The 21,383-nt window shown below is 41.9% G+C and overlaps 1 protein-coding gene across 5 annotated transcripts in view; it reads right to left on the bottom strand.

The window, feature by feature from the left end:
- glra2 (glycine receptor, alpha 2) overlaps positions 1 to 21,383 on the bottom strand; it is a 181,299-nt gene that overhangs the window by 81,542 nt on the left and 78,374 nt on the right. For all 5 annotated transcript variants that reach the window (XM_073045817.1, XM_073045816.1, XM_073045820.1 and 2 more), the window contains 2 exons: positions 20,534 to 20,757; positions 731 to 813 (listed from right to left, as the gene is read on the bottom strand). In XM_073045817.1, coding sequence (XP_072901918.1) covers positions 731 to 813; positions 20,534 to 20,757 — 307 coding nt within the window. The remainder of the gene's footprint in view (positions 1 to 730; positions 814 to 20,533; positions 20,758 to 21,383) is intronic.

Raw genomic sequence — 21,383 nt, 5'->3', positions numbered from 1 at the left:
CTAGAATATAAGAACAAGGATGTGATATTCAGGCTTTATAAGGTAGTGTCAGACCACACTTGTGCTAGTGTGAGTGGATATGGGCCGCTTAGCTAATAAAAGATTTAAGAGGTTCAAAGAGGTTCACCACAATGATTCTGAGAATGAAAGAGTTAACTTATGAGGAGCATTTGATGGTTCTGGCCTGTACTTTCAGGAGCTTACAAGAGTTAGGAGGCATCTCATTAAATATTGAAACATCTAGATAGAGTGGGTGTGGAGAGAACGTTTCTTATCGTAGGTAAGTCTAGGATCAGAGGGCAAAGTCTCGGAATAGAGGGACATCCATTTAGAATAGAGATGAGGAGGAATTTCTTTAGCCAGAGGTGGTGAATCTGAGGAATTAATTGCCACAGACGTCTGTGGAAGCCAGGTCATTGAGTATATTTAAAGCAGAGATTGGTAGGTTCATGATTAGTGAGGATGTCAAAAGTTATGGGGAGAATGCAGGAGAATGGGATTGAGAGGGATAATCAGCCATGATGGAGTGGCAGAGCAAACTCAATGGACTTAATGGCCTAATTCTGCTCCCATGTCTTATGGTCTTCTGGTCTTATAAATTGAATGGGATAGATATAACTGCATCAATAATATCAGTAGAAAGGTTTATTGTTCCCAGATATCATTGGGCAGGGTTTAAGAATGGCTGAAATGATTTTGGTAAACATGCACATGTAATTCTATTACTTACAGCTCTCCAACTGCATCGCGCATGTTTGCACATCCATTGGGAAATTTTTCAGGTCCATTGGGCAAGATAATGTTAATGTCAGCCTGAGAAAAAACAAAAAAGTTCTTTATGAATTCTTCTCATCACAAGGGAGTGGACAATGTTGATATCTAGATGTGGATTTGTCATCCATCTTACGTTGAATGGTAGGACCTGAAATTTTTTGAACAATTCAAGTGAGAACCAAAGAACTAACATGGTAACATTTTCTACACGAATGGAAGCTTAAGAAAAGTGACTGCTGCCAGAGGTAGGCCTGGAAAATTGCTGATGCTTTTAGTCAGGTGTCTTGCAAAATTAAAGTCTATCTTCATCTCTGTTCCTGTCTCATTGTGCAAAAGCATTCATTATTTGTGTTTCAAAATAACTGTCATTATCACCAAGAATCAGTGAAAAGATCAAGGTTTTAATCTGCATTTTGTTCTGTGGCAATATGACTAATAACATTATTTCAGCTTTATGGCTGAAATCCAAATCCTAGTCGACATTAGGAAGGAAAGAATGTTTGGGTGCTAGCTGAAGAGAATTGGCCTTTTTTTTCATTTGTTGTATCCAGTGTTCCTGATTGGGTGAAATCTAATGCAAATTAGGGGAGCGCTTTGTCAACCAGTTTCACTCTGAACAACCACAAACAGCTGGATCTCCCAGTCCCCACCTACTGTAATTTGATTTTCCATTCCCATTCCTACATGTGTGTCCATGGCCTCCTCTACTGCCACAATGAAGCCGTATTCATGTTGGAGGGGCAACACTTCATATTCCATCTGGGCAGCCTCCAAAATGATGACATAAACATTAATTTCTCTAACTTACAGTAATTTCTCGCTCCTCCTTCCTTCTCTCTTTTCCCATTCCCCATTCTGGTTACCCTCTCACCTCCATTTCTTCTGCTTACCTGCCCATTACCTCCCTCTGGTTCTCCACCTCTTTCCCCTTCTTCCACAGTTCACTATCCTCTGCTATTAGATTTCTTCTTTTTCAGGCTCTTACCTCGTCCACCTATCACCTCTAGCTTCTTACATCATACCCCTCCTCCCACCCTTCCACCTTCCCCTTACGTGCTCTTACTATCATCTACCAGCTTATGCTCCTTCCCCTACCCCCACCTTCTTCTTCTGGCTTCTGCCTCATTCTTTTCCAGTCCAGATGAAGGGCCTCAGGCCAAAACATCATCTGCTTATTTCCTTCCACAGTTATAGCCTGACTTGCCTCAGTTCCTCCTGCAATTTGTGTGTGCCGTTCAAGATTTTCAGCATTTGCAGAATCTTGTGTTCTTAAAACTAAATTAGCATTATAGATTAAAATGGGGCTGTTTATGTGTATCATGGAGTCCCTTGCTCTGTTAAATTAATGATGTTAGGTTCAGCAGGCAGTGGAGCGATATAACCTTGGCCCGCACTGAATTTTCTCTAGAGGTCATATTATTTGAGATAAGTGAGGAAGCTCCAATCTGCTGTGTTCAACTTCGTTGCTGCAAAAGAAAGGAAGGTGTGTGTGGTTGGCTTTGATATCAGATAGATGAATATCCTACACCGTAGTTTATTTTGTATACACTGGTGGAATACAGTAAATGAATAAAACATGCTTCAATTTTTCCAAAGCCTTCCCCTTGTCAGAATGCTTTTAATGAAGCTTCAACAATCAAATTACTGACCTATCCTGTTGGATATGTCTATAGCAACCGTCTATATTTGGCACTTTTTGATTTAAATTGGTATATATTTGTTCCATTCGCTGATTTGCTGTTATTATTAGCACCAAAGACAGGAAATATTCTGAGGAATTTTCTTGAAATAGTTTAATATTTTTATTCACGCTTGGTGGGATCCACTAGAAAACATATCAAGCTGGAAACAAACCAAAAACACATTCAAAGGTGGTAATTATTCAATAAAAACATTGGCTGTTTTTCTTGTATTTTATTATCAGTCTCTGATACGTTTTACTGTAACCTAAAATGACTGAAACAAGCCTTGTGATTTTCTGTTTCTACAGTGCCTGCTGCCTCATGTTCGCTCCCTGTCTTAAGCATTTTGCATCGATAAACATTAAAGGTGAGGCACAAAATATTTATCCAAAGCTCTGTAACTTGCACCATGTCATGATCTCAGACTACCAGTGCCATTATTGTATGTCATTTTTTTCTCAGCATTCAAATCCTTTCATGGTCTCACCCCATTCCTATCTTTGTCAGCTTCTTCACCCTGTGAGAAATCTGCATTCCTCCAGCTCTGACCAATCTTCCACTTTCTTCAACTGCCACTACATGAAATCATAAAAGATAAAAGCACTCAACCCCTTATTTCTGTCCATCTACTCAATACCATGGTTGATCTGTTTGTCATTTCAATTCCATATCTCCGTCACCCTCAGTAACCTTCCAGTCCTTTGCTTATCAAACATCTATTCAACTCTACATCAAAGGACACTGATTCCACCATTTTTTGAGGAAAAGAGTTTTAGAGACTAAAACTTCAATGTATAACTCACGCAACTTTGAGATTTGTATCCTTACAGGCAGCCACAAAACAAGAAACCTGGAAGTAGCCATTAAAATAGACCACCAAATAGCCAGTGCGCAGAGAAGGAGAGAAAAGAAAGCACAAATCATGCAAACAATAAAAGCAAGCACTAGCATTCAGAATGAAAGTGAGCCCAAGAACACAAAGCCCCGAGCAGCCAGAGCAGGCCCACATCCTCAGCCTCAGTTCATCACAGAGGGCAGCAAAACATCATGGAGCTCACAGACGAGAAGCCACCACTGAAAAAAAGGACACCTTATACCTGTGTTAGGTGGCTGAACTCTTTCTTTCTTTTCTTTTTTCAATCTTTTTGTTGATTAAAAAAGTGTGTATACAAACAGGAGGAGAATATCTCTGGTATATATGTCAATAGCAGTACATGCAGAAGGTAAAATAAACAATATCAGAATCACACGTAGTGTTGATCTACAAAGTATAAATTTGATACAGATTATATAATTCTCCTCTTATCAATTTATGAAGAAAGGAAGGACTATTAGAAATTTTTATATAAAAGAAAAGAGAAAAAAATGCACGATTCTAAACAGAAAAAATAGGACTGGGCAGTCCATCCTGAGAGAAAAACCAAGAGAAGAGAGACTCTCAGATCAAATCCAAGGTTCTGAGAAAACAGCTGGAAGAGAATCAGTACAAAAATCAGATCAAATGAAAAAATTAAGTAAGAGGTCACCAGATTTCTTCAAATTTAAAGGATGTATCCAACGTCCGATTTCTTATTTTCTGTAGTCTTAAACAGGACATGATAGAAGAAAGCTAATAAAAGGTGGTGGGAGGGAGAACTCTTATTTTTATAGAGTGACCATTAGTTCTGGATTTAGACACAAGAGAATACATCCTGGCCACACTTTGGATGTAATAGGTTTCAAACAAGTTGCTTCTCATTCAGCAAATCCTATTCAATCTTTCCTCATAAGACAAGTGGTCCTTTAGAGGTATTAACCTCTGAACTGTTACAAATATATGAACATAATTACTTAAATAAAGAGATCAATACTGTACGTAGTCTGTCAAAATGTGGTCTCACCAATACTCTATATAGCTGAAGCTATATACATGCCTACTTGTCTGCAGAGTTTCCTCAGCAATAATTGATAATGTTCTGTTAGCTTTCCTAATTACTTGCTGTACTTGCATATTAGCATTTTGCAAATCACGCACCAGGATACTCTGATCTCTCTGTACTTCAGTGGTTCTGCAATCTCTCACCATCTGAATTAAGCATTTGTTTTCCACCTGTACAGCCAAAATGGATGAGGTCACATTTTCCCCACATTGTACTCCATTTGTCAGATTTAGGTATGCTCACTCATTTAAATTATCCCTATCTTTGCAGTCTCCTTATGTCCTCTTCACAATTTATGTTGCCACCTGTTTTTATGTCATCAGCAAATTTAGCAATCATATCTTCATCCAAGTCACATTTATAAATCAAAAGAAACTAAGGCCCTAACACTGATTCCTGTTTCATCTTGCCAACCAGTAAAGACTTTTTCATGTTCAACCTAGAGCTGTTCAGACCTAAACTCTATATTTGCCTTCCTAAACCTCTCTTCCTCCATCTGAGCAGCACCCTTCCTGCCGGAAGGTTTCAGCCTAAAACTTCACCTGTACTTTTTTGCATAGATGCTGCCTGGCCTGCTGAGTTCCTCCACCATTTTGTGTGCGTTGCTTGGATTTCCAGCATCTGGAGATTCTCTCTTCCTTCTGCCACCATCTGTATCAGATCCTCCTCAAGAGCCAGACACAACTCTCCTAGCAATTTTTAAGTGGGTCATATCCAAAGGTTATTTGATAATATTCCTGTGATATAGTTTGCACTGTCTTGTCATGGTAAATTCATACATATGCTGTTGCAAATGTTATTAATGTACTGGTTTTCATAAGAGAATTTTGCCTTTCTCGCCTCTCCCATTGGGGAGAAGACACAAAGTCTGAAAACGTATACCACAAGGCTCAAGAGTAGCTTCTTCTATCCCACTGTTATAAGATTAGTAACAGCCTTCTGACTATCGTGGCTTTGTACCTCACTGCCTGCGTGGTTTGCATTTTCTCTATAACTGTAACAATTTATTCTATATTCTGTTGTTTTTCTCTTTCTCTACCTTGATGTACTAGTCAGTAGGGTTGGTATGCAAAACATATCCTTCCTCAAGCAAGAAGACCAGAACTGCATGCACTATTCTAGGTGCAGCTTCACCAATACCCTGTACAGCTGCAGCATAATCTCCCTGCTCTTAAATTCAGTCCCTCTAGCAATGAAGGCCAACATTCGATTTGCCTTCTTGATAGCCTGCTGCACCTGCAAACCAACCTTTTGCCATTCATACACAAGCACTCCCAAGTCCCTCTGCACAGCAGCATGCAGCAATCTTTTACCATTTAAATAATAATCTGATCTTCCATTTGTCCTTCCAAAGGGGATAACCTCACATTTACCAAAATTATACTCCATCTGCCAGATTTTTGCCCACTCACTTCACCTATCTATATCTTTCTGAAGACTCTCTCTATCCTCTGCATGGATTGAATTTCCACTCAATTTTGTGTCAGCAGCAAACTTCGGTACACTACACTCGGTTCCCTCTTCTAGATTGTTAATGTATATTGTGAACGTTACGTATAGCGGGAGCGGAGCAAAGTTAAGTTGGTGCTAAATGGCGACTCCTTTGCTTGCATCTTCAGAAACACCACTACGTCTATCTTTAATATCTTTATTTTATCCTTTCAGGGTTCTTTTGAAGACACTAACCTGGAGTTACACGCTGACTTCGGCTCTTTGCGGGAATGGGACCCGTTTTTGGGGTTTCAGGACTGGCCATTATTCGGCATGCCAAGAGTTCGGCTTGAGAGTCCGGCTCGGATTTGGAAGCCTAAGATCTTGGGGCTCTGGAGACGGGCGGATTGAGGGATGGTGTCACGGCAGAAGACCTGTGTGTCATCAGGGGTGTTGGAAAATCTACTGCAGTGTGCCCAAAGACCCAGGATCTTTGAGATCTTTGGGAACAGAGCTCGGAAAAAGCGACATAATGGACTTTTAACATGGTAAACCAGAGAGTAGTTTGTTATGTCTCCCCATTCACTGGGAAATAAAGGAGACACCTCCTTTTCTCCTACTAAGGAGAGAGAGAGCCTGTGGTATGTCGATTGTCGGGTAAAACATGACGTCTTTGGGGTAACTGCAAGTCTGTGTCTTTGCTGCTGCTTTGTTCATGCTCGAGTGCTCGGTGGTGGGCGCTGATGTTTTTTTGCTGGTGGGGGGAGGGGGGATCGTTGCTTGCTGCCACTTACGCGTGGGAGGGAGGGGAGCTTGGGGGAACTTTGGGGTTCTTACGTTTAACTGTCATTCATTCTTTGGGGCACTTCTCTGTTTTTGTGGAAGTTTTTCAAAGAAAAAAACATTTCAGGATGTATATTGTATACATTTCTCTGACATTAAATTGGACCTTTGAACCTTTGAACAGTTGTGGGCCCAGCACTGCCCTTTAGAATCTTATTAAAATTCAAATGAAAAAGATATTGATGGAAAACATTAAATAAAAATGCAGTGTATTTTGCTTCCTTCTCCTCAGTTGTACCTGTTGTCAAAAGAAATCTCAACGAGGGTTCAAGAGGTCTTTGGTTCCTTCTTCATGACTGTTTCTTAAATATAAAACCAGTCAGCCATTTGCTCACAAACGTGTACCATTTAGTTTCTAGCTTCATCTAAAGTCTTTGCAATTCCCTTCCCAGCAGTTACTAATGGATAGCAAATTTGAGATGAAATCTCTACCTGGCCTCTCTTTTCATGGGTCTAGGTCAGAAATCTGAGGGCAATTGTACCACAGATCTGCAGTGAATTGGCTGCCCACAGGTGAAAGAAAGAAGCTGGTGCATTTCTGGTCTGCACTGATCAGTATTTCCGAATACAGTGGTAGTCACATTTAGTATACATGAAATGCAATCCAAACGATATCGACATGTAAGGTGGCTCAACACAGACCATTTTGAATGCATTTAGGTTTGCTCAAAATCAGGCAAAAGTCAATTCCTCATGTCTGTTTAATTATTGGCATTTGACAATGCATCTATTTGAACCTAAAACGGTGCTACTAGCAATGTGCTATCAATTGGGTTGCAGTTCTATGAAATAAGGGACTATTTGTTCCAAATTACACTGCCAAGAAAAGGAATTTTGCATCCTACTCTCTGTTAAGTATTAATATTAGCTTTTGGGTAACTCCAATGAGTGATAGTTCTAGTCTAATTTTGAGCCTTTCAAAATGTTCCTAAGTTTAGCTTTGTGAATTGCTCACTCCTGTACTAACACATTTTTTTAAAGATGTGAATTGAAATTCTGTAACGTAGACAAACAAAATCCACGTTTAGTGAAACAGTGCAAAAGGTAACAGCAGATATAGTGAATGAAATAAAAATGCATACCATACAGATGTTTATGACTGGTTTGACAATAGCATGATATGAAAGAGTTCACAAAGGCAGTGGAGTATTTCATAAACAAAAACGAGGGATTGCTTTTTGTTCTGATGGTTGTCAGTGAAATGATCAGCTCGACTGAATACCAATGAATCCAAAAACAACACAAAATGTCTTCGAGTCTTCATTAGATCTTAATCAATAGAATACTCTCACCTTCAACATTGCACAATTATGTGCAAGAAATCCTTTAAAATGGAGTGTATCTAATGATAAACACAGATTAGTAGCTTAACGCAAATAATCTAGATATCAATGTGCTTTATAATCAAATGCAATGGGAAATGTTATGCTTGGGATTCAGAGCTGTGTTTTTTTTATATGGTCACTGACTTTGAAATAAAAACATGGCTATAAAGAAACCAATAGGAACAGATGTGAAATCTGGCAATAAACCAACATGTAGGAATGCCTCTTACCAGTAGAATATTTACTACCAAGCAGATGCCTCCATTACATAGTAACTAAGTAACATCAATTGTCAATGTCACCTAGCTAAGATTTTATTTCATTACAAATGATCACAGTCTGCAATTTTAAAAGTTACTTTAGAAACCCAAAGGTAATAGCCACTAGACATAAAATCCTTAATGCAGGGTTTTTTAACATAGAGGCTTGTTAATGCTACCATAGCTAATTTAATGTAAATGATGGGACTATTTGGGTGACCAAATGATTTTTATAAAAATAATGACCTTTCTCAATTGTAGAACTCACTTAACATAGTGACATTTAGGTATTTGATAGTGGTAGGAGTTTCACAAAAAAAGTAAAATTTTAAAGGCAAAATGACTTATATGGAGCTATCTAGGACATCCATCAATTTGGAATAACTTAGAAAATAATGAATAGATTTAACAGAATCTACTAATTTGGCAAAATATGATTTTGTAACTAGTGGTAATTGATTAATCCACTATTGAAGGCTAATTCTGCCTGTAATTAATTTATAAAAACTCAGCCTATGATGCATTAATTACACACTAAGTACTTCCAGAAGTGTACCTTTGATACTTCATACTTCAAAACATCAGATTATGCTTTTGAACACTAGCTGCTATGAATATTGCTGTCCATCAGTACCCACATCATATAAAACAATCCAGGGCTTTGCCCTTGCATGGAAGCCCATTCTTTTAGTTTTAACTACCATGAATTATTCAGATATTCCATCATTTATTAAACAAGCAATAGCGATAGGCAGTGTCAGTGTCAGCTCGCATATTTTAATTCATTATAAATGGTTGCAGCTTTCAATTTTATTTGATATCCACAGATCTGACTGTATCCTCCACAAGGGAGAATAGCCACTAGTGCAAGGTGGGAGCCATCAAAGCAAAGAGCAATTCTACTCTTCTGTTAATGAAATATCCTACTGCCTTTGTGAACTCTGTTATATCATGAAGACAAAAGACCGCAGGAGATTGATGTGAAGGCACTCCGATTTAAATCTTACTTTCATTATGTTTTAAAGCATGAACAAGGTGGTAAATGCAAAGAGGTCCCAGAAAAGCACCTCCAACATTCTGCTAGAGCTCGAGCATTCTGGTTCAATAATTTGAGCTCCGGGTGCTCAAAGCAATGTAATCGTATTTAAATTTCCATAAAACAGGCTTATTTTCCATTCATAATATTTGCCATTCTTTTCCCTCTGCCCACTTTGGAATCATCACTTTCTAGAGTGCACTCATGCCACAGGACGCAGGAGAAAGAATTAAAGGCATAAGCAGTACAAGTCATAGGCAGTTACAAGAAGTAAGGAGCTCGTGGGGCTGCATTGACAGGGAAATGACAACAGCAGGCGTGTTTTCCGAAATCCGTGCCTCTCTGGAAAGGCTTCAAGAGAGTTCCCCTTCCCCGTGGAGCAGTGTGTAATACGTTCTTCTGGCCCGTGTTTGGAAGCCAAAGCGCATTGTGTTCCCAGGGTTGTAGAGCACTTGAATTTGTTAATTGTTATTTAACAAGAGTCGTTAATCGTTTAAATTTCCTTGTGTTTTTCTCAAGCGACTTGCTCTTTGTAACTTGGTCTTTGTGTGCTTTCTGTCTAAACTTGTTAAGTTTAGCTTGAAAAGCTGATCATATTAATTGTATTATTTAAGGGGTTGTGTTGGCGCGTGGCCTAGTGGGCAAGGCATCAGACTAGTAACCTGAAGGTCACTGGTTCGAGCCTCAGCTGAGGCAGCGTGTTTGTGTCCAGAGCAAGGCACTTACCAACACATTGCTCTGCGACGTCACCGGTGCCAAGTTGTATGGGTCCTAATGCCCTTCCCTTGGACAACATCGGTGGCGTGGAGAGGGGAAGGCCTGCAGCTTGGGCAACTGCCGGTCTCCCATACAACCCTGCCCAGGCCTGTGCCCTGGAAACTCCAGGCGCAGATCCATGGTCTCTCGAGACCGACGGATGTCACCACCACCTATTTAAGGGGATGCCTGATCAGTGCTATTGGCAAGGTCCTAGTTTTAAGAATGTTGTGTCTTGTAGTATTGTTTGGCTGTGCCACCAATGTTCAGTTGGAATTCTTATGAATAAATTTTGATCACTGTCTCTACATCGGAATCTGCCTTTCTTCCGCACCTGGGTTCCGACATTGCCAGCACACATTGTGACAGAAGGACCCCCACCAAGTTATGGACTCAGCGGAGTGTGAACAGCACTGTTTTGACATCAGTCGGCTTTAGGTGAGAATGTCATGTATTCTTAAGTCCACATTCCAAGTTTCTCAAGGTTATGCTCCAAATGTCTCCAGTCTACATTCTGAGTATCTCTAGTCTACTTTCCGAGCTTCTTAAGTTCACATTCCAAGCTTCTCTAGTCTACGTTCAAGGATTTTTCCAGGTCTCAAGGCTTTTTCTGAGTCTAGGCATCCTGGTCTAAGCACACTCAGTTCTCAAGGTCATCAGGGTTCTTAAGATTTCCCATGGCCCTCCAGATCTCTCAGGTTTCTTCAATGTTTTCCCTGTCCTCCCTCGTGTCTCCCAGCTCACTCTGTTTCTTGTGTTTTCAGGTCTCCCTGGACGGTCAGGTGCCAGCCATAGAGAGGGGGGCAATGTAATAGGCTCTTTGGGCCTCTGCAGGGAGAAAGAAAACATTGGGCTCCAATGTTTTAGAGCACTAGAATTTGGTAATTGTTGCTTAACGAGAGTTGTTAATCGTTTAGCTTTCCTTGTGTTTTCTCGAGCAGCTTGCTCTTTGTAATGTGGTCTCTTGGTGCTTTGTGTTTAAACTTGCTAAGTTTATTTTTATAGGTTCAGGGATTCTAAGTTACTTGTATTATTTAAGCAGATGCCAATTAACGCTAATCGTGGGATTCTAGTTTAGAGAATGTTAACATCTCGCAGTGTCGCTCGGCTGAACTACTGATATTCCGTTGGAATGCTTATGAATGAACCTCGGTCGCTGTCTTTACATTGGAGTCTGCCTTTCCTCTCTGCTTGGGTCCTGACACTGCTAGCGCACATCATGGTAACACTGTATGGGAAGACTACACAGTATAGCCTATAAAACAGAGCCAACCACCAGACTCGTAAGTGCAAAATCAATTCCAACCAAGGGCACTACTATCTTCAGTTTCCTTGGCTCCAGCTCAGTATAGGCTACCATTGGGAATATCAGGTATAAGGCTGCTTGCTTTAGCAAACTTGGCATGAACCACTGGCAACATCTTTTTATATTTCTCACATAAAAGTGAAACCTGGAGGGTAGAGATCTAATGGTTTATTCAAATTTATTATCTTCCACTATGCCCAGATCTTTTTGTTCAATTAATGAAGGGCAGTCAGATAGCTAATACAAAACCAATGCAGGTGCATGCACCAGGAAACAACCCGGGACACGACATGTGCAAAATAATTATTATAGCTGGAGCTGATAGATACAAGTGTGCACAGGCTCACCCCAAAACATAACTAATGTGCCCATCCATAATCCAACCGATTTAAATTTCTAAGCATACACCGAGATATGTTGGTAACATGGCAGTGTTAAATACAAAGAGTGAGAAAGTGGGAGAGAAAGAGACAAGGCAAAATATCTAACTGCTCTGCTGCAGCTGGCTGTTTGCCCACCATCCATTCTCTGCCAACTACAAGGAAAAAGGAAAGGGGGTAGAAGGATAGGTAGAGAAATAGAGAAATACAGAGACAGAGAGAGATGGAGACCATCAAATGTGTCTTCATAACTGTTTGGCCCAAATACATTGTTAAAAACACGAATGTGCTAGACTGGCAACAAATATGAATGGGACCTTGCTCTATAAGCACATTCATAAAAACAACAATCTTGAACAAAGTAATCTTGCTGTGAGGTTCAGAACACTAAAAACCACCAAGCATGCTGAAAAGCAGAAAGTGCCTTTTGGGAGATTCAACCTTCCTTTCAGCTATGGCATGTATTTTGGATTCTCCATTGGTGAACGACTGGTGAGGAGCAGTGTAATTAACACAAACAACAGACAATTAAAATAGAATGCAGGCACATACACAACAAGGTTCCAGGCTTCTTGTTGACATCATTAAGAAGATGACATTCTTCTTTCATCTACTACCCACCGGCACTGTTCTCCATGCTAAGGTAAATTTCTTTGTTAAAATGGGTGAAATAGGAACCACGATAGATGGTTTTGTGTATGAATCAGCTGATTCAAAATTAGAAACTATTTTTAATATACATACCATTCCCTCCCCTCTTCTTTTGTTTCTCACTGTGGCCTTTTAACTCTCCTGACGTGCTTATCATGTTCCAATGGGTCCCCACCTGCTTCCCTTGCTCCAATGGTCCACTCTCCTATCCTATCAGATTCCATCTTCTCCAGTCCTTGAACTATCCCCCACCCACCTAGCTTTACCTATCATCTTCCAGCTAGTCTCCTACCACTCCAGCCACCTTTTCATTCTGGCATCTTCCCCCTTCCATTTCAGTCCTGAGGAAGGGTCTCAGCCTAAAACAATGATGCTGGCTTGACCTGCTAAGTTCCTCCAGCATAATGTATGTGTTGCTTTAGATTTCCAGCATCTGAAGACCTTTTCATGTTCATCACATACCTTTTCAGTTTTTAAATCAAACTTCATTTTTAATAGATATGAATTATATTCTTCTCACTCCTCTTGACAAGTTTTCTGACCGACTCTGCCGAAATAGCACACGATTGGATCTCTCAGGTGTGAATCCCATTGGAACTCTCAGTGTGAATCCCATTGGAACTCTCAGCTGTGAATCCCACTGAAACTCTCTGGTGTGAATCACATTGGATCTCTCAGGTGTGAATCCCATTGAAACTCGCAGGTGAGAATCCCATTGGAACTCTCAGGTGTGAATCCCATTGGAAATCTCAGGTGTGAATCCCATTGAAACTCTCTGGCGTGAATCCTATTAGAACTCTCAGTGTGAATTCCATTGAAACTCTCAGGTGTGAATCCCATTGGATCTCGCAGCCTTGAATCCCATTGAAACTCTCAGCTGTGAATCCCACTGAAACTCTCAGTGTGAATCCCATTGGAACTCTCAGGTGTGAATCCCATTGGAAATCTCAGGTGTGAATCCCATTGAAACTCTCAGGCATGAATCCCATTGGAACTCTCAGGTGTGAATCCCACTGAAACTCTCAGGTGTGAACCCCATTGGAACTCTCAGTGTGAATCCCACTGAAACTCTCTGGTGTGAATCACATTGGATCTCTCAGGTGTGAATCCCATTGGAACTCGGAGTTGTGAATCCCATTGGAACTCTCAGGTGTGAATCCCATTGGAAATCTCAGTTGTGAATCCCATTGGAACTCTCAGGCATGAATCCCATTGGAACTCTCAGTGTGAATCCCATTGGAACTCTCAGGTGTGAATCACATTGGAATTCTCAGGTGTGAATCCCATTGGAAATCTCAGGTGTGAATCCCACTGGATCTCTCAGGTGTGAACCCCATTGGATCTCTCAGGTGTGAATACCAATGGAACTCTCAGGTGTGAATCCCATTGGAACCCTGAGGTGTGAATCCCATTGGAAATCTCTGGCATGAATCCTATTAGAACTCTCAGGTGTGAATCCCATTGGAACCCTCAGGTGTGAATCCCATTGGAAATCTCTGGCATGAATCCTATTAGAACTCTCAGTGTGAATCCCATTGGAACGCTCAGGCATGAATCCCATTGGAACTCACTGGTGTGAATCCCATTGGAAATCTCAGGCATGAATCCCATCGGAACTCTCTGGTGTGAATCCCATTGGAAATCTCAGGTGAGAATCCTATTAAAACTCTCAGGTGTGAATCCCATTGGATCTCGCAGCCTTGAATCCCATTGAAACTCTCAGCTGTGAATCCCACTGAAACTCTCAGTGTGAATCCCATTGGAACTCTCAGTGTGAATCCCATTGGAACTCTCAGGTGTGAATCCCATTGGATCTCGCAGTGTGAATCCCATTGGTACTCTCAGGTGTGAATCCCATTGGAACTCTCAGGTGTGAATCACATTGGAACTCTCAGTGTGAATCCCATTGAAACTCTCAGCTGTGAATCCCACTGAAACTCTCTGGTGTGAATCACATTGGATCTCTCAGGTGTGAATCCCATTGGAACTCTCAGGTGTAAACCCCATTGGAAATCTCAGGTGAGAATCCTATTAAAACTCTCAGGTGTGAATCCCATTGGATCTCGCAGCCTTGAATCCCATTGAAACTCTCAGCTGTGAATCCCACTGAAACTCTCAGTGTGAATCCCATTGGAACTCTCAGTGTGAATCCCATTGGAAATCTCAGGTGTGAATCCCATTGGAACTCTCAGTGTGAATCCCATTGGAACTCTCAGCTGTGAATCCCACTGAAACTCTCTGGTGTGAATCACATTGGATCTCTCAGGTGTGAATCCCATTGAAACTCGCAGGTGAGAATCCCATTGGAACTCTCAGGTGTGAATCCCATTGGAAATCTCAGGTGTGAATCCCATTGAAACTCTCTGGCGTGAATCCTATTAGAACTCTCAGTGTGAATTCCATTGAAACTCTCAGGTGTGAATCCCATTGGATCTCGCAGCCTTGAATCCCATTGAAACTCTCAGCTGTGAATCCCACTGAAACTCTCAGTGTGAATCCCATTGGAACTCTCAGGTGTGAATCCCATTGGAAATCTCAGGTGTGAATCCCATTGAAACTCTCAGGCATGAATCCCATTGGAACTCTCAGGTGTGAATCCCACTGAAACTCTCAGGTGTGAACCCCATTGGAACTCTCAGTGTGAATCCCACTGAAACTCTCTGGTGTGAATCACATTGGATCTCTCAGGTGTGAATCCCATTGGAACTCGGAGTTGTGAATCCCATTGGAACTCTCAGGTGTGAATCCCATTGGAAATCTCAGTTGTGAATCCCATTGGAACTCTCAGGCATGAATCCCATTGGAACTCTCAGTGTGAATCCCATTGGAACTCTCAGGTGTGAATCACATTGGAATTCTCAGGTGTGAATCCCATTGGAAATCTCAGGTGTGAATCCCACTGGATCTCTCAGGTGTGAACCCCATTGGATCTCTCAGGTGTGAATACCAATGGAACTCTCAGGTGTGAATCCCATTGGAACCCTGAGGTGTGAATCCCATTGGAAATCTCTGGCATGAATCCTATTAGAACTCTCAGGTGTGAATCCCATTGGAACCCTCAGGTGTGAATCCCATTGGAAATCTCTGGCATGAATCCTATTAGAACTCTCAGTGTGAATCCCATTGGAACGCTCAGGCATGAATCCCATTGGAACTCACTGGTGTGAATCCCATTGGAAATCTCAGGCACGAATCCCATCGGAACTCTCTGGTGTGAATCCCATTGGAAATCTCAGGTGAGAATCCTATTAAAACTCTCAGGTGTGAATCCCATTGGATCTCGCAGCCTTGAATCCCATTGAAACTCTCAGCTGTGAATCCCACTGAAACTCTCAGTGTGAATCCCATTGGAACTCTCAGTGTGAATCCCATTGGAACTCTCAGGTGTGAATCCCATTGGATCTCGCAGTGTGAATCCCATTGGTACTCTCAGGTGTGAATCCCATTGGAACTCTCAGGTGTGAATCACATTGGAACTCTCAGTGTGAATCCCATTGAAACTCTCAGCTGTGAATCCCACTGAAACTCTCTGGTGTGAATCACATTGGATCTCTCAGGTGTGAATCCCATTGGAACTCTCAGGTGTAAACCCCATTGGAAATCTCAGGTGAGAATCCTATTAAAACTCTCAGGTGTGAATCCCATTGGATCTCGCAGCCTTGAATCCCATTGAAACTCTCAGCTGTGAATCCCACTGAAACTCTCAGTGTGAATCCCATTGGAACTCTCAGTGTGAATCCCATTGGAAATCTCAGGTGTGAATCCCATTGAAACTCTCAGGCATGAATCCCATTGGAACTCTCAGGTGTGAATCCCACTGAAACTCTCAGGTGTGAACCCCATTGGAACTCTCAGTGTGAATCCCACTGAAACTCTCTGGTGTGAATCACATTGGATCTCCCAGGTGTGAATCCCATTGGAACTCGGAGTTGTGAATCCCATTGGAACTCTCAGGTGTGAATCCCATTGGAAATCTCAGGCGTGAATCCCATTGAAACTCTCAGGCATGAATCCCATTGGAACTCGAGGCGTGAATCCCATTGGAACTCTCAGGTGTGAACCCCATTGGAACTCTCAGTGTGAATCCCACTGAAACTCTCTGGTGTGAATCACATTGGATCTCTCAGGTGTGAATCCCATTGGAACTCGGAGTTGTGAATCCCATTGGAACTCTCAGGTGTGAATCCCATTGGATCTCTCAGGTGTGAACCCCATTGGATCTCTCAGGTGTGAATACCATTGGAACTCTTAGGTGTGAATCCCATTGGAATCCTGAGGTGTGAATCCCATTGGAAATCTCTGGCATGAATCCTATTAGAACTCTCAGTGTGAATCCCTTGGAACGCTCAGGCATGAATCCCATTGGAACTCTCTGGTGTGAATCCCATTGGAAATCTCAGGCATGAATCTCATTGGAACTCTCTGGTGTGAATCCCATTGGAAATCTCAGGTGTGAATCCTATTGAAACTCTCAGGTGTGAATCCCATTGGATCTCGCAGCCTTGAATCCCATTGAAACTCTCAGCTGTGAATCCCACTGAAACTCTCAGTGTGAATCCCATTGGAACTCTCAGTGTGAATCCCATTGGAACACTCAGGTGTGAATCCCATTGGATCTCGCAGTGTGAATCCCATTGGTACTCTCAGGTGTGAATCCCATTGGAACTCTCAGGTGTGAATCACATTGGAACTCTCAGTGTGAATCCCATTGGAACTCTCAGGTGTGAACCCCATTGGAACTCTCAGTGTGAATCCCACTGAAACTCTCTGGTGTGAATCACATTGGATCTCTCAGGTGTGAATCCCATTGGAACTCGGAGTTGTGAATCCCATTGGAACTCTCAGGTGTGAATCCCATTGGATCTCTCAGGTGTGAACCCCATTGGATCTCTCAGGTGTGAATACCATTGGAACTCTCAGGTGTGAATCCCATTGGAATCCTGAGGTGTGAATCCCATTGGAAATCTCTGGCATGAATCCTATTAGAACTCTCAGGTGTGAATCCCATTGGAACCCTCAGGTGTGAATCCCATTGGAAATCTCTGGCATGAATCCTATTAGAACTCTCAGTGTGAATCCCTTGGAACGCTCAGGCATGAATCCCATTGGAACTCTCTGGTGTGAATCCCATTGGAAATCTCAGGCATGAATCTCATTGGAACTCTCTGGTGTGAATCCCATTGGAAATCTCAGGTGTGAATCCTATTGAAACTCTCAGGTGTGAATCCCATTGGATCTCGCAGCCTTGAATCCCATTGAAACTCTCAGCTGTGAATCCCACTGAAACTCTCAGTGTGAATCCCATTGGAACTCTCAGTGTGAATCCCATTGGAACACTCAGGTGTGAATCCCATTGGATCTCGCAGTGTGAATCCCATTGGTACTCTCAGGTGTGAATCCCATTGGAACTCTCAGGTGTGAATCACATTGGAACTCTCAGTGTGAATCCCATTGGAACTCTCAGGTGTGAATCCCATTGGAAATCTCAGGTGTGAATCCCATTGGAATTCTCAGGTGTGAATCCCATTGGAACTCTCAGGTGTGAATCCCATTGGAATTCTCAGGCGTGAATCCCATTGGAAATCTCAGGCGTGAATCCCATTGGAACACTCAGGCGTGAATCCCATTGGAACTCTCTGGTGTGAATCCCATTGGAACTCTCAGGTGTGAATCCCATTGGAACTCGCAGGTGTGAATCCCACTGGAACTCTCAGGTGTGAATCCCACTGGAACTCTCAGGTGTGAATCCCATTGGAACTCGCAGGTGTGAATCCCACTGGAACTCTCAGGTGTGAATCCCACTGGAACTCGCAGGTGTGAATCCCACTGGAACTCTCAGGTGTGAATCCCATTGGAACTCTCTGAGTGAATCCCATTGGATCTCTCAGGTGTGTATCCCATTGGAACTCTCAGGTGTGAATCCCATTGGAACTCTCAGTGTGAATCCCATTGGAACTCTCAGTGTGAATAGCATTGGAACTCTCAGGTGTGAATCCTATTAGAACTCTCAGTGTGAATCCCATTGGAACTCTCAGGTGTGAATCCCATTGGAATTCTCAGGTGTGAATCCCACTGGAACTCTCAGGTGTGAATCGCATTGGAACTCTCAGGTGTGAATCGCATTGGAACTCAGAGTTGTGAATCGCATTGGAACTCGGAGTTGTGAATCGCATTGAAACTCGCAGGTGTGAATCCCATTGGAACTCTCAGGTGTGAATCCCATTGGAATTCTCAGGTGTGAATCCCATTGGAATTCTCAGGTGTGAATCCCACTGGAACTCTCAGGTGTGAATCGCATTGGAACTCTCAGGTGTGAATCACATTGGAACTCGGAGTTGTGAATTGCATTGGAACTCGCAGGGTTGAATCCCACTGGAACTCTCAGGTGTGAATCGCATTGGAACTCGCAGGTGTGAATCCCACTGCAACTCGCAGGTGTGAATCCCACTGGAACTCTCAGGTGTGAATCCCATTGGAACTCGGAGGTGTGAATCCCACTGGAACTCTCAGGTGTGAATCGCATTGGAACTCGGAGTTGTGAATCGCATTGAAACTCGCAGGTGTGAATCCCATTGGAACTCTCAGGTGTGAATCCCATTGGAATTCTCAGGTGTGAATCGCATTGGAACTCTCAGGTGTGAATCCCACTGGAACTCTCAGGTGTGAATCACATTGGAACTCGGAGTTGTGAATCGCATTGAAACTCGCAGGTGTGAATCCCATTGGAATTCTCAGGTGTGAATCCCATTGGAACTCTCAGGTGTGAATCCCATTGGAACTCTCAGGTGTGAATCGCATTGGAACTCGCAGGTGTGAATCCCACTGGAACTCGCAGGTGTGAATCCCATTGGAACTCGGAGTTGTGAATCGCATTGAAACTCACAGGTGTGAATCCCATTGGAATTCTCAGGTGTGAATCCCATTGGAATGCTCAGGTGTGAATCACATTGAAACTCACAGGTGTGAATCCCATTGGAATTCTCAGGTGTGAATCCCATTGGATCTCTCAGGTGTGAATCGCTTTGGAACTCGCAGGTGTGAATCCCACTGGAACTCGCAGGTGTGAATCCCATTGGAACTCGGAGTTGTGAATCGCATTGAAACTCACAGGTGTGAATCCCATTGGAATGCTCAGGTGTGAATCACATTGAAACTCACAGGTGTGAATCCCATTGGAATTCTCAGGTGTGAATCCCATTGGAACTCGCAGGTGTGAATTCCATTGGAACTCGGAGTTGTGAATCGCATTGAAACTCACAGGTGTGAATCCCATTGGAATTCTCAGGTGTGAATCCCATTGGAATGCTCAGGTGTGAATCACATTGGAACTCGCAGGTGTGAATCCTACTGGAACTCATTGGTGTGAATCCCATTGGAACTCTCAGGTCTGAATCCCATCGGAATTACTGGTGTGTACCCGAATTTCACTCCTATATGTGAACCCTATTGGAACTCCTTAGAATCACGGGAAGTTTTTATTTAATCCTTTAGGGAGAGGTTTTTATTGACCCCTATTAGAAATGTGATCAGGTCTCAGACTACATGGGCTAATGTGACTGTCAAATGCTGTGCATTTATCATTGTTAATTACAACTGGAACCTTACAAGACCCATAATCCCCTATTTGGATATCTAAACAGTCAGCTACCCATTTGCAAAAAAATCGCAAAAATATATAAATTAATAGCACAGAACAGGCCATTAAGTTTAGCTTTCATATGCCTGCCAAAAATAGTTTTCCCAAATCTTGAGCCATAATCCTATATCTGTGGATTTTCTGGAGCTCATTCAGGTACTTTTAAGTCTGCAGGGGGCTTCTACCTCCACCACACTTACAAGTAGAGAGTTCTAGACCACTATCACCTCTTGAGTAAAAGATGTTTTTTTCTGAATTCCCTTCCATCCCATCTACCCATAAACTTCAATGTATTTCCCCTAATGCTGAGTAGAATGCATACCATCCACTTAAAGCCTTTCTTGAAAGTCAGTGCCAAAATACCCACAACTTTTATTTATCTGTCATTCAGCTGTTTCCAGTTCCCCACTGAAGCTCTTCTTAAATATAATTAAAGTCAGATTTCTATTCATCATCATCTCAGCCGAATGCTTCTCCCAACATTACATCAAAGTATAGAAGGAACATCAGCTATTATTGGTGAGCAAGTCTTACCTGATACTGTACAAAACATTTCCGTTTTTAAAAATGCGAAGCAGTTTATTGTCTGTTGTCACTTCGTGAAAGTTGGCCCCCTTTTCATTAGCAAAGAACAAATCAGGCTTCCAGATGGAATCCAACATGGAAGGATCCAGATCTAAGGAATCATCTGGGTATTCGCTATAGGCTAATCGTGGATCATTCCATGCTTGTCGCAGGAAGATGTTCACTCTGTAGTCCTAAACAAATTCAAAATTAGTTTAAAAGGTGTGTTCACTGAACTGCCTTACATTTTCATTTAATAATAAACATCTCAACAAAATCTCAAATTACTGCAGAGCTGTATGCTACTGCTTCCAGATAAAATATCTTGAGAACATGATAAAAGTTAATTACATTCTTATGTGACAGTGGTTCACAAACTAATGGTAGCTAATAAGATCTGCCTACATAATAATAGTCACTGCAATTCAGAGTACATTCATTGTACAGACATTTTGAGATGCTTTGATAGTATCATATTATATAAGTGGAGAGTATTCTTAAGTATTTTTAATATATGAAGATTAATTACATGGTATTTATAAAATATAGCAGATTAGTGGTTTGTGCCAGTTCTATGAATTTCCAGGCATAGAGATTTTATTTTTGTTCAATGATGCTTCCTTATTGAACTGACTCCAGTAATGGCATAGTGGTATGTTACTTAATCACTTGGACTACCACACCAATAAATGCAAGAGCATTGAGTAAGGGACATTCCAAATGATCTTTGTTTGCTAGCATCCAAAGATTCAACATATTTATTCACAATGCAAAAAAGTTGATGACATGGGTTAAACAGATACCCTGTGGTTTAATGGCT

This window comes from Hemitrygon akajei, chromosome 5, assembly GCF_048418815.1.
Source record: "Hemitrygon akajei chromosome 5, sHemAka1.3, whole genome shotgun sequence".
Classification (NCBI taxonomy): Eukaryota; Metazoa; Chordata; class Chondrichthyes; order Myliobatiformes; family Dasyatidae; genus Hemitrygon; species Hemitrygon akajei.
The sequence above is the reverse complement of the archived record's forward strand: the minus strand, read 5'-3'. Positions and strand labels throughout refer to the sequence as shown.